At 41.5% G+C, this 12,564-nt stretch overlaps 1 protein-coding gene across 1 annotated transcript; it reads right to left on the bottom strand.

Annotated features, from left to right (window-relative positions):
* Positions 1-3,178: 3,178 nt before the first annotated feature.
* Positions 3,179-9,236, bottom strand: IRAK1BP1 (interleukin 1 receptor associated kinase 1 binding protein 1). Its single transcript, XM_063441138.1, has 4 exons — positions 8,919-9,236; positions 7,225-7,290; positions 6,203-6,333; positions 3,179-3,828 (listed from the first exon to the last, which is right to left on the bottom strand). The coding sequence occupies exons 1-4, from the start codon at positions 9,189-9,191 to the stop codon at positions 3,573-3,575; spliced, it is 726 nt and encodes a 241-aa protein (XP_063297208.1). The 5' UTR covers positions 9,192-9,236; the 3' UTR covers positions 3,179-3,572.
* Between the last annotated feature and the right edge of the window lie 3,328 nt (positions 9,237-12,564).

Raw genomic sequence — 12,564 nt, 5'->3', positions numbered from 1 at the left:
TACATAATTTTAAGACCTGCCACAGAACATCTGATTGTTATGTCCTGATATGTAACAGAATTGAAAGCATGTGTACTTTTTTCCCCAGGAGAGAGAATACGTACACTGAACAAAATTATAAATGCAACACTTTTTTGTTTTTGCCCCCATTTTTCATGAGCTGAACTCAAAGATCTAAGACTTTTTACATGTACAATAAAGACCTATTTCTCTCAAATATTGTTCACAAATCTGTCTAAATCTGTGTTAGTGAACACTTCTCCTTTGCCGAGATAATCTATCCACCTCTCAGATATGGCATATCAAGATGGTGATTAGACAGCATGATTATTACACAGGTGTGCCTTAGGCTGGCCCCAATAAAAGGCCACTCTAAAATGTGCAGTTTTATCACACAGCACAATGCCACAGATGTCGCAAGTTTTGAGGCAGCGTGCAATTGGCATGCTGACTGCAGGAATGTCCACCAGAGCTGTTGCCTGTGAATTAAATGTTAATTTCTCTACCATAAGCCGTCTCCAAAGGCGTTTCAGAGAATTTGGAAGTACATCCAACCGGCCTCCCAACCGCAGACCACGTGTAACCACACCAGCCCAGGACCTCCACACCCAGCATCTTCAAGATCGTCTGAGACCAGCCACCCGGACAGCTGCTGCAACAATCGGTTTGCATAACCAAAGAATTTCTGTATAATCTTCCTCTTCAAGGTCTCGACCAGACTGCAGTTCGTCGCCGTAACTGACTTGAGTGGACAAATGCTCACATTTGATGGCGTCTGGCACTTTGGAGAGGTGTTCTCTTCACGGATGAATCCTGGTTTTCACCAGGAAGATGGCAGACCACATGTATGGCGTCATTTGGGTGCATGGTTTGCTGATGTCAATGTTGTGGATCAAGTGGCCCATGGTGGCGGTGAGTTCATGGTATGGGCAGGCATATGTTATGGACAACGAACACAGGTGCATTTTATTGATAGCATTTGGAATGCACAACGATACCGTGACGTGATCCTGAGGCCCATTGTTGTGCTATTCATCCATGACCTTCACCTCATGTTGCAGCATGATAATGAATGGCCCTATGTTGCAAGGATCTGTACACAATTCCTGGAAGCTGAAAACATCCCAGTTCTTGCATGGCCAGCATACTCACTGGACATGTCACCCATTGAGCATGTTTGGAATGCTCTGGATCAGCATATACGACAGCATGTTCAAGGTCCTGCTAATATCCAGCAACTTCGCACAGCCATTGAAGAGGAGTGGACCAACATTCCAAAGGCCCCAATAACAACCAGATCAACTCTATGCAAAGGAGATGTGTTGTTGCACTGCGTGAAGCAAATGGTGGTCACACCAGATACTGACTGGTTTTCAGACCCCCCCCCTCCCCCCTACAGTAAAACTGCACATTTTTTGGAGTGGATTTTTATTGGGGCAAGCCTAAGGCACACCTGTGCAATAATCATGTGGTCTAATCAGCATCTTGATATGCCACACCTGTCAGGTGGATGGATCTCAGCAAAGGAGAAGTGCTTACTAACACAGATTTAGACAGATTTGTGAACAATATTTGAGAGAATATAGGCCATTTGTGTACATAGAAAAGGTCTTAGATCCTTGAGTTCAGCTCATGAAAAATGGGGGCTAAAACAAGTGAGTTGCGTTTATTATTTTGTTCAGTGTATGCATGTGTATATATATATATATATATATATACATACACACACACACACACACACACACAGATCAAAAAAACATTAAAACCACTGACAGGCGAAGTGAATAACATTCATTATTGCAATGGCACCTGTCAAAGGATAGGATATATTAGGAATCAAGTGAAAAGTTAGTTCTTGAATTTCATGTGTTGGAAGCAGGAACAATGGACAAACGAAAAGATCTGAGTGATTTTGACAAAGGCCAAATAATAATGGCTAGGTGACTGGGTCAGGTTTATTCAAAACAGCAAGGCTTGTGATGTATTCCCAGTTTGCAGTGGTTCAAGGAAGGGTAACCGGCTCACTGACTTACTTGGGGAGCAAAGGTAAGGGGCCGTATGGATCAATCACACAGAGGAACTCTACTGTAGCTCAAATTGCTGAAAAACTTAATGCTGGCCATGATAAGAAGGTATCAACACACAGTGCATCACAGTTTGCTATGTATGGGACTGCTTAGATCCAGACTGATCAGAGTGCCCATGATGACCTGTGTCCACCGCCAAAAGTGCCTTCAAAGGGGACGTGGGTGTCACAAGTGGACCATGGAGAAATGGAAAATGGGTGCATGGACTGATGAGTCACGTTTCTTTTAGAGCAAGAGGATGGCTGGGTGCATGTGCATCATTTACCTAAGGAAGAGATGGCAGCAGGATGCACAATGGGAAGAAGGTAGGTCGGCAGAGGCATGCTCTGGACAATATAAGGCAGTTGGTTTTAATGTTGTGGCTGATCAGTGTATGGTGAGCAAGTTAATGGAATAAAATGCCACCTACGGAACATATACCTTGAAGTAATATATAGTTCCTATATAACTGGGGAAAAAAAACAATATTACCCCTGTAGCACATGAACACCAGTGGTAGATAAGGGAAAACACAAAATGCTAAATTACCCTTAGTAAGAAGTAAGAAGATTCCTTAAAATCTTCATAAATACAAATATGAATTAAAAAAACAAACAAAAAACTACAAAATAAAATCAGAGAGGAAACCACAAATGGTGCAGATAAAAATAACCAATATATTACTAAGATATTTCAAATGCACTCACAAAAGGTAGGGAAAAAAATAGGCAGAATATTATATCCAATTCTCACTTCTAGTCTTCTCTTTCCCAAGATTTCCTTGTGCTTTTAGGGAAGAAGAGCGGCACAAAACTGCATACACAAAAATACACTTTATTAAAGTTGCACTTACAAAGTGAAAAATAGTTAAAAAGTTAAAATAGTTCCTATATAGTCTTGACCAAATAACTGCTCCATATTGTCAGATAAGGAAGCACAATTAGAATACAATGTTTCTAGAAGATGAACTATCATTTTCCAGAATTTAAAATAATAATTATCCTTACAATTAATAAATTTAAATAAGGTTGTTTTTTTTTTTTTACATTTGTATTACACAGCCATGTCATGGTCATTCTATTAAAGGTTAAACAGTGCCTAGAGTTTCATAAAAATATTGATGTCTCATTAGCTTTTTGCTTTATAGGTAACAGCAGCAAGGTGAATGTTAAGAGATTTGCCTTGACATTGGCAGGTGAGTTTACACTTCAATGGCCACTGCATTATGCTACTTAAACGTTCAGAGGGATGCAGGAAGGTGCATAGGTACGGCTAAATACTATAACCATTGCTACCACCCCAAAGTAATGGGAGTTTGAACACAAGCCTTTTTCAGTGTGTTATTAAAACTAAAATATTAATAAACTATACTAACACCTTTTGTAAATAAGGAAAAATGCAAAGTTTTCTTTATTGCAGGGGAGCTTGAGATAGCATGCCAAAAACAATATATACATATATTTAATATAGTACAATCTGAATAATTGTATTTTGGTAAACCTTTCCTCAGCAGTTTTTCTTGTTTCTCTCTTTTGTTTTAATTTCAAATGTGGCACAGACTTTTGAAGAAGCGTGAATTGTAGCACTCTTTATTTTATGTTGAATAGATAGAGATCCGTGGTAGTTTTCTGACTGATCTTCCCATTCCCGCATTTCTTCTTCTCTTATGGTTAAAGCCTTACCAAGTGAATGGCCAACCAGATGACAGATTTCCTGAGCTTTGCGTCTTGCATTACCAACGGCACCAATGCAAACCTCACGTCTAGAACAAAAAGTTAACATTTAAACAAATGTGTTAAAATCTTCTTTTCAGCTGTTTGCAATTGCTGCAAATAAGATTTCCTTTAGGATACAGAGCTGTATAAAAAATTCCGGCCTGAACTCATTAACTCTAAACCGATGAATAGAATCTCTCTATTTTCTAGAGCAGGAATAGGCAACTTTTGGTACTGCAGAGGTTTTGGACTACACCTCCCATGATGCTTTGCCAGCATTATGGCTGTAAGAGCATTGTGTGAGATGTAGTCCACAGCATCTGAAATGCTGAAGGTTGCCTACCCCTGTTCTAGAGTTTACTGGAACCTTACTTTTGTTGATTCACACAACAAATACTTTATTAAAATAAAAATCTAAATTTAAAGTAATATGAACACTTTCAACTTAATACAGTTAAAGTCTGGGCGCCTAGATGCAGTCCCTGCACTATGACAAATGTAAATTGTAATTTGTGAGAGGGCAATGTTTACGTTAGTCAGTCAGCATGCTTCTAGTGACTTCCAAGTGAATGTACAGTCTTCACGTTCAGTGTCATGATTATATTGAACACAGTTAAAGAAACTCTCCGAGCACCATAACTACTACAGGGTGCTTTAGTGGTTACGTTTCCAGGAGTGCCCTGGTGTTCGCTGCTACACTCATATTTTAAGTAGACAAACTGTAGCTCAGAAAAAAACAAGGGAGGCTCCGGATCTCAGTCAGAAGTAGTGAAGGCTAAGGAGAGTGGTTACCACCAGGTAAGAATTTAAATCGTTCACAAATATATCTATATATAACCTTAGTGTTTCTTTAAGGCAAAATGCAACAGAATTTAAGAAACACAGCAAAATGCCATTAACTGTATGAGAATGCTTCTAGTTAATATAGCCAGGGCTGTGGAGTCAGTACACAAAACATCCTTATATTAGATACAGTGCAGCCAAAATTGTGGAAACCTTTTGGAAAGTTTGTATTTCTAATGTCATGGCTCATAAGGCACTTATTTTTTTAAATAATGCCACAAAATTACATATCACTAGTAATACAATTCCATGCAGAATTTAATTCAACAAATGTGTTGAATTATCTTGAATTTCCCATCTCCAAAACAAAGAAGGAAGAGATTAAAGTGGGCTAAAAACATGTTAATTGTTCTGAAGAACAATGGGACAGTCATTTGGAGTGATGAGACCAGCATAATAATGACGGAATAAAGTATGAATTGGAGAAAAATTGCTGCCTGCATGCATTATGGAAGTCATACATCCCTTACTGGATGCCAAAACGTGTGATCATTTCCAGGAAAATAAGCCTGCATATTTAAACAGAATTCAGCCGCTTGTCATGTTGCTGCTCTGTGCAAAAAGTGGTTTCTGTAAAATATTACACTGCTAGAACGGCCAGGTAATGACCTATATGAATCCAACAGAAATCCTTGGAGCTGTGTGTGTGCGCAAGTCCGCAGGCCTAGACTAGAATCAAAAACTACAGGTTGACTGCTGTGGCGACAATAGGCTTATACTATAAGGCTTATAATAGGCTTATACCTATACAAGATCTCTAATTTTAGGGGATCAAGCCAGCATATACTCTACAGTAAGCTGGAGTAGGTACAGTTTTATCAATTTCGACTCCACAAACCCATAATTGCTACCAAATTCACAGCCCTGACTATAGCACGTAACATTCTACAAAATACAGTGTATGAAAATAAAGTAAAACTAGGTTGTTTCCATTCATTCATTTTCATGAGAAATGTTAAAATTTCCTGGTGCAAACAGTGACTCAGTCCTGAATATGCACTTGCAGAATTGTCATTAGGATGTTTTTCCCTCTGTGGTTTAGTCAAAATAAATTAACAGTCGCATGGTTAAAACCAAGTGTGGAAGTCAAGCAGCTTGTGATGGGTAAATATTGAAAAATCAATTATCTGGGCAGAGTTTCAGTGAAGGGCGGGATGTCACAGAGCCTCCAGTACTAGTCAGCCTAGGTAGGAAGACCGGACATCACTACACCATGCCTTTGTGGACTGTTTGTGACAACTTCCACCTTACATTTCTATTTTGGATAGTAAAAAGGAGATTTTGAATCATTTTATGGCTTTATTTATCTTGTTTATTTGCACTGCAGTTTGAACTGAAAATTTCTCCAGTGCTGCTATTTTGTCATAAAATGTATTTTCAATTAATTGTTTGGAAATTAAACCCCTGCATAACACACATTCATGCTGTACTTTTCAGTGAAAATAGCTAAGAGGAGCTGAATTTTTTTCACCAGATAAGCATTTTTACCTAAAATGTAGCAGTTTTGTTTTCAATGACCTACAATTCGCTAATAAACACCGTCCATCCCTCCCCTTCCTCTTGTGTTCTGTTTCATACCTTAATTTTTCCAAGCTCTGTGGAGAGTGATAAAACTGTACAGGCGATATGGCAATTGAATTTTCCAGCTTTTCAACCAATGTGTTACAGACGCTCTGCAATTTTTCAAAATTCAAGAATATGGCAAAAACCTAGAATGGATATAACAATGTTAACTTATGGCAAACAAATAATGCAGAATTATATTTACACAAAACTAATGGTGTTCTGAAAAGAAAAAAAAAAAAAGATACCTAAGCATATGTAAAATATTGTGCATTCTAATATAAAATGATTTAACCATTGCGATTTCACTAACCTAGTATGTCATGGGATATACAGGCTATTACCTGTTTCACCAACCCTACACAGTAATAAGTTACAAAAAGACTTCAGCCTATCAAATTCAGCCTTTCACACGTTTTTCCCGTCAATCCAAAAGAAGGTGAAAAACAATTTCAAGCAATTTCCAATTTTATACATTGCTTTATTTAATATTTCTTCATGCAATTAGTATCTGTTACTATGTACGTTATCCAACATACTGCTTGAGCATAATACAAGTCTCAGTGTACTTCACAATGAAAGGCTTTTTGCATAGGAACATTCCTAGCACCATAGCAACTGCAGTTGGCTGTAGTGGTTATTGAGCCAGGAGTGCCCTGACGCCTTCAGAGAGTTACCCATCAGACCATTTTAGAATGGGTTGACAAATTACCTGGGTTCCTCAGGTGCCTTCATTGAGCTGAAGCTAGCCCTATACAGACTTGCAGCCCTGCATAGCTCAGTAGAGCTAACCTGATTTTCCTGCAAGGAGAATCTGGATGTAGACCTGCAGGCATAGGCACTACCAGATAAACTGTCAAACCATTGTAGGACAGTTTGACAAACTACTCTGGGATAGCGCAAGTGCACGGTGTAAACCCCAGCACTCTTCACACACTTTAAATTTTAAAGATCAACACAAGTCCTACATTTCTTTTAAACACATTTTCCAGGACACTGTTGAGTAGTCATTATGTAGTTTTAAATATTTTTTGTACCTCTGTTTCCATTTGATATGTGTTTGATATTTTTCTAAATTCTTTAGTAATGTTTACATTTTCTTCCTATGGGAGAAAAACAATTAAAATATTATACATAACTTTTTGATTTTTCATGCTTTTATCTGAACTCCTTTGTTGCATTAAAACTGCTACAACACCTTAAATCACACATGGCCTCTAAACAAACCTGGGTTGCTTGAATTATTGAGAGTGGTAAGTGGTGGTACTGCAAATTACTCCCAAATTGCTACTAGACTTGTGCACAAAGCACCTTTAGCTATCTTGAACAAATTGAATGCATGTTAATTAGTGTTAAAGGGACACTATAGTCACCTGAACAACTTTAGCTTAATGAAGCAGTTTTGGTGTATAGAACTCTGCCATTTAGGAGTTAAATCCCTTTGTTTATGAACCCTAGTCACACCTCCCTGCATGTGACTTGCACAGCCTTCCATAAACACTTCCTGTAAAGAGAGCCCTATTTAGGCTTTCTTTATTGCAAGTTCTGTTTAATTAAGATTGTCTTATCCCCTGCTATGTTAATAGCTTGCTAGACCCTGCAAGAGCCTCCTGTATGTGATTAAAGTTCAATTTAGAGATTGAGATATTGAGATTGAAAGTGAAACCAGTTTTTTTTTTTCATGCAGGCTCTGTCAAACATAGCCAGTGGAGGTGTGGCTAGGGCTGCATAAACAGAAACAAAGTGATTTAACTCCTAAATGGCAGAGAATGGAGCAGTGAAATTGCAGGGGAATGATCTATACACTAAAACTGCTTTATTTAGCTAAAGTAATTTAGGTGACTATAGTGTTCCTTTAACAGGTAAAATAGTAGAAAAATCCTTTTTTATTTGGGACAAACATCAAATTCGCTCAAATTAACCGACCAGTCGGTCACCTCCATTGCCTGTGGAGTCGTGTTCATTGAATGGATGGGTCAACTGGTCTTGTAGTAAATTAAGATTTAAATTAGTTTTTCCATGCTGAAAAGGATTTGTGCACAAAATTGTAAAATAGTTAATAATTTGATGTGGCAGAGGCTTCCTGCACTTAAAATTTGTATGAAGGACAACGCTAATTCTATACTAGGTTGGAAATGCACCATTTGAATGCAAATGATAAAACCTTTGCTGAGTTAATCACTCCTATTTACATTTTTACATCCCCCATAGACCATAGTGCAAAACACTGAATGCCTCTTTGGCAGCTCAGTGGTTATGGTTTGTCAGCTCAGTGGTTATGGTTTGTTGGTTTGGCAGCTCAGTGGTTAGGGTTTGGCAGCTCAGTGGTTATGGTTTGTTGGTTTGGCAGCTCTGTGGTTATGGTTTGGCAGCTCTGTGGTTATGGTTTGGCAGCTCTGTGGTTATGGTTTGTTGGTTTGGCAGCTCTGTGGTTATGGTCTGTTGGTTTGGCAGCTCTGTGGTTATGGTTTGTTGGTTTGGCAGCTCTGTGGTTATGGTTTGTTGGTTTGGCAGCTCAGTGGTTATGGTTTGTTGGTTTGGCAGCTCTGTGGTTATGGTTTGTTGGTTTGGCAGCTCTGTGGTTATGGTTTGGCAGCTCAGTGGTTATGGTTTGTTGGTTTGGCAGCTCAGTGGTTATGGTTCACCCCCTCCCTCCAGCACTGTCCCCTAGTTTCCCCGGGCAATGATTAGTTTCCCTTCCCATGACCCGTAATACTGACTGCTTCCATACCGAGACCCCGCTTTGCCGCAGACACTGCTCGATGTACTCGAGCCTTCTCTGGACGCTGCTCTTGGCCTCGGCTGCTGCCGCTTTGGTGCTGCTGAGATGGAAGGACACTCGGGCCCGGTCCGGGGCAACGCTCAGCTCGGAGTAGCCGCTCACATGGACCTCCCGCCCCCCTCTCTGCCCCAGCACAATCCCCGCCTTGTTCTCCAAGTTATCAGCAGTTTCGCTCAGTGGCAAAGAGGCGAAAAGTCGTGCGGCCGGAGTCTGGGACGCCATGGCTAAGCAATCACTATGGTAACAGAAGAGGCGTCCGACACACCGGCCGCAGTTCTAAACACTAGAGCTAATGCTAAATAGTCTGCCCAACTGAACCCAGGAGCGCCATCTTGCTGGAGGTAAAGGAATGCTGAGCTCCTGGGGGCAGTACAGCAATGTGGATGCTGCCCATCGCCTGCAATATCTGTGTGACAAGTGTAGACACAGAGCGATGGATACAGTGTCTGGCTGTTTTAGAACCGAATGGGCTCAAAGGGGAGGTGGGGGAGGGAGACTGTAACTGGTGAAAAGACAGACACAACATTTTACTTTATGAAGTCTGTGTTAAATGGACACTATAGTCACCTGAACAACTACAGCTTAATGTAGTTGTTCAGGTATTATCTATAGGTCCCTGCAGGCAATCTAATGTAAACACTGTATTTTCAGAGAAAATACAGTGTTTACATTGATTGATAGGAATACCTCCAGTGGCCGTCACTCAGACGGCCACTAGAGGGACTTCCTATCACGCAGGGCCCTAAAAAGGCCCTGTACACGTCAGACGTATTAAAATGCGTCTGACGTGTTCAGGAGAGAGAAGGCACTGTGTGCGCGCCTTCTCTCTCCAGCCTGTCAGCGGAGGAGGGAGGGCGGGCAAAGACCGCGAGCTGAGCTGTCACTCAGCAATGTGGATGCTGCCCATCGCCTGCAATATGTGCGGCGAAGCCCCGCATGCGCACAAGGGAGCAATGACGCTTCCAAATGGAAGCGTCTGATTGCTCCCTGCTCGCGCCCGCCTATTTCGTCATTTTGACGAAATAGGGGGCGCGGCTTCACGAGGCTCCCGGCGCTGGAACGAGGTGAGTAAAATCACCTCCCTGGAGCTATATCGTCACCAAAGTCTTGTATATATTTATTGTATTTTTATTGATACATAGTCGTACGACTTGATATAGTTTGCCACCGACAATAGGCAAATAAATAATTTTTTTTTTTTAATTTGTGAATTATGCATCTCCTAACATTATGCAGATCATTAGGGTTGCCACCTTTCTTGGGAAAAAAACCAAAACGGCCATAGTAATTTGCATAATAATTATGCATGCGTGACATCACAAGATGTAAATCACAACAAGTGACATAACAAAAAATTCTTGAAAATCACCAAAAAACTACTTGCAGTTTGCTTCTGCTCTATAGTGATTGCTCCCACTGTCTCCCTGTCCACAGGGCAGTGTCTTCATGTCTCCCAGTGTTTCCATTTCCCCTAATTATCCCAGTGGCAGTGCCCCCTAGTGTCTCAGTGTCCCTATATATCCTAGTGTCCCCATGTCTCCTCGTGCCCCTAGTGTCTCTATATATCCTAGTGTCCCCAGATGTCTGTGTCCCCTAGTGTCTCAGTGGTGTCCCCACGTCTCTCAGTATTCCCTAGTGCAGGAATAGGCAACCTTTAGCACTCCAAATGTTGTGGACTATATCTCCCTTAATGCTCTTACAAACATCTGCAGTGCCGAAGGTTTCCTATGCCTGCCTTAGTGTCTCAATGATCCCATGTCTCCCAGTTTCCACATGTCTCTCGGTGTCTCAGTGCCCCCATGTCTCCCAGTGTCCCCTAGTGTCTCAGTGTCCCCATGTCTCCTAGTGTCCACCCTAGTTTCTCCATGTCTCTCCTAGTGTATCTGTCCCCATGTCTCCCCTGGTGTATCAGGGTCCCCTAGTTTCCTCATGTCTCCCAGTATCCTCATGTCTCCCAGTGTCCCCTAGTGTCTGTGTCCCCATCTCTCCGTGTCTCCCAGGATCCCCCAGTGTCCATATGTCTTTGTGTGTCTTCCAGGATCTCCCAGTGTCCCAATGTCTCTATGTCTCCCAGGATTTCCCAGTGGCCCTATGTCTGTGTGCCCCAGTGTCCCCATTTCTATGTGTCTCCCAGGATCCCACAGTGTCCCTATGTCTGTGTGTCTCCCAGGATCCCCCTGTGTCCCCCAGTGTGCCCATGTCTTTGTCTCCCCTAGTGTCCTCATGTCTTCCAGTGTCCCCATGTCTATGTGTCTTGCAGGATCCCCCTGTTACAGATGGCCCTTCCATTTGTTTCCCCCCATCTCTCAGTTACCTGAGCGGCTGGCTGGAATCTCTGGGCATAGCTGCTCCCCCGTGAATTGGTGAGTAGAGAGAGGCAGGCATATGCTGTAACATCCTATCCCTGTCTCTCCACGCACACAGTAACCCCTACTGGCCGGCGCCGGTATTTTATCTAATCTCAGTTTATACTGAGAAAAATAACGGCATTTGTATTGCACTTCCATATTCAGTATGCATGATGGTATTCCTGTTGAGTTACTCAGAGGTAAAACACAGTGATTATAGCAATCCCCAGAGTGTAGTTCTCCAATTCCCCAAACATGAGCCAAGACTTCATGAAGGGGTAAAAGCAGTCTGTTTAATGCAAACAGTGCAAACACTTACAATTTATACATACATTTAAATCCCCAACAGCCTCATTTACATACAATAGATTACAGAGAGCACTATGCGGTCTTCTATTCCTTTCCCAACAGCTGAGCATAAGTGATTATAGCTGCAGCAGGGAGTAGAGGAATAGTATAGATGAATGCAGCTTCCAAGACGATTCTCCCCAGCAAATAGAATATTCCCCAAACATGAGCCTAGACTTCATGAAGGGTGTAACAGGAATGAAGTTTATTGAAAACACACATGTGCGGTCGGTCAATTCAGAAAAAGGTAAAAAACGAACAAAGTACTGAATGGATCCTCCTGGCTCATAGTGATACCGGAGAAACTGACGGAAGCCAAGCACAGAGAGATGGACACAGGTTTCTTCAGGAAGGAAGAGATTCTTTATTGGATCACCGATCGGGACTCAGAGGGACTAGCGTCACCAAAATACAGCAAATTCTGAGCCCCGGACAATAGTGCAGGCTCCTTATATAGGCATATAACTCCTTCCATATTAAGCTCCACCCGCACATTCCCTTGACCAATCAACACAAATAAGAATTAACTTCCTGTTTGACCGCATGGCTTGTCCAGCACAATGGAGGAGGGGGAATACTACATCCTGTATTCTTGCACATGCTCCGTACACTACTGATCGTATCTTGCCTCGTGCAACCAACTGATCGATACGTCAGCATATGCACGTACACATGCCACGTGGTAATCTCGGCCTACTAAATTTATTTTTACCGAGATTCCACCACATTCCCCCCTTTGATGCCTCTTGATATTTTACAATTACTTGAGGCATCACATAACCTTAGTTTTGCTTACACCGCAAGTTACCTTGAACCAGACCAGACTTATCTTATGATGTGAATCTTCAACATTCATCTTCTTGCATTGGTTCTCCCTGATCTAGAGCCTTATATTTATA

Source organism: Pelobates fuscus, chromosome 2 (assembly GCF_036172605.1).
Source record: "Pelobates fuscus isolate aPelFus1 chromosome 2, aPelFus1.pri, whole genome shotgun sequence".
NCBI lineage: Eukaryota > Metazoa > Chordata > Amphibia > Anura > Pelobatidae > Pelobates > Pelobates fuscus.
Note: the sequence above shows the minus strand (reverse complement) of the source record. Positions and strands in the feature narration are given on the sequence as shown.

Excerpts from the sequence above, each read along its gene's own strand:
- IRAK1BP1 (XM_063441138.1), bottom strand. The coding sequence starts at position 9,191 with ATGGCGTCCCAGACTCCGGCCGCACGACTTTTCGCCTCTTTGCCACTG. Across the intron at positions 7,291-8,918 it reads TGCGGCAAAGCGGGGTCTCG|GAAGAAAATGTAAACATTAC; the intron begins GTATGGAAGCAG and ends TTTCTCCCATAG. Across the intron at positions 6,334-7,224 it reads CATATCAAATGGAAACAGAG|GTTTTTGCCATATTCTTGAA; the intron begins GTACAAAAAATA and ends TATCCATTCTAG.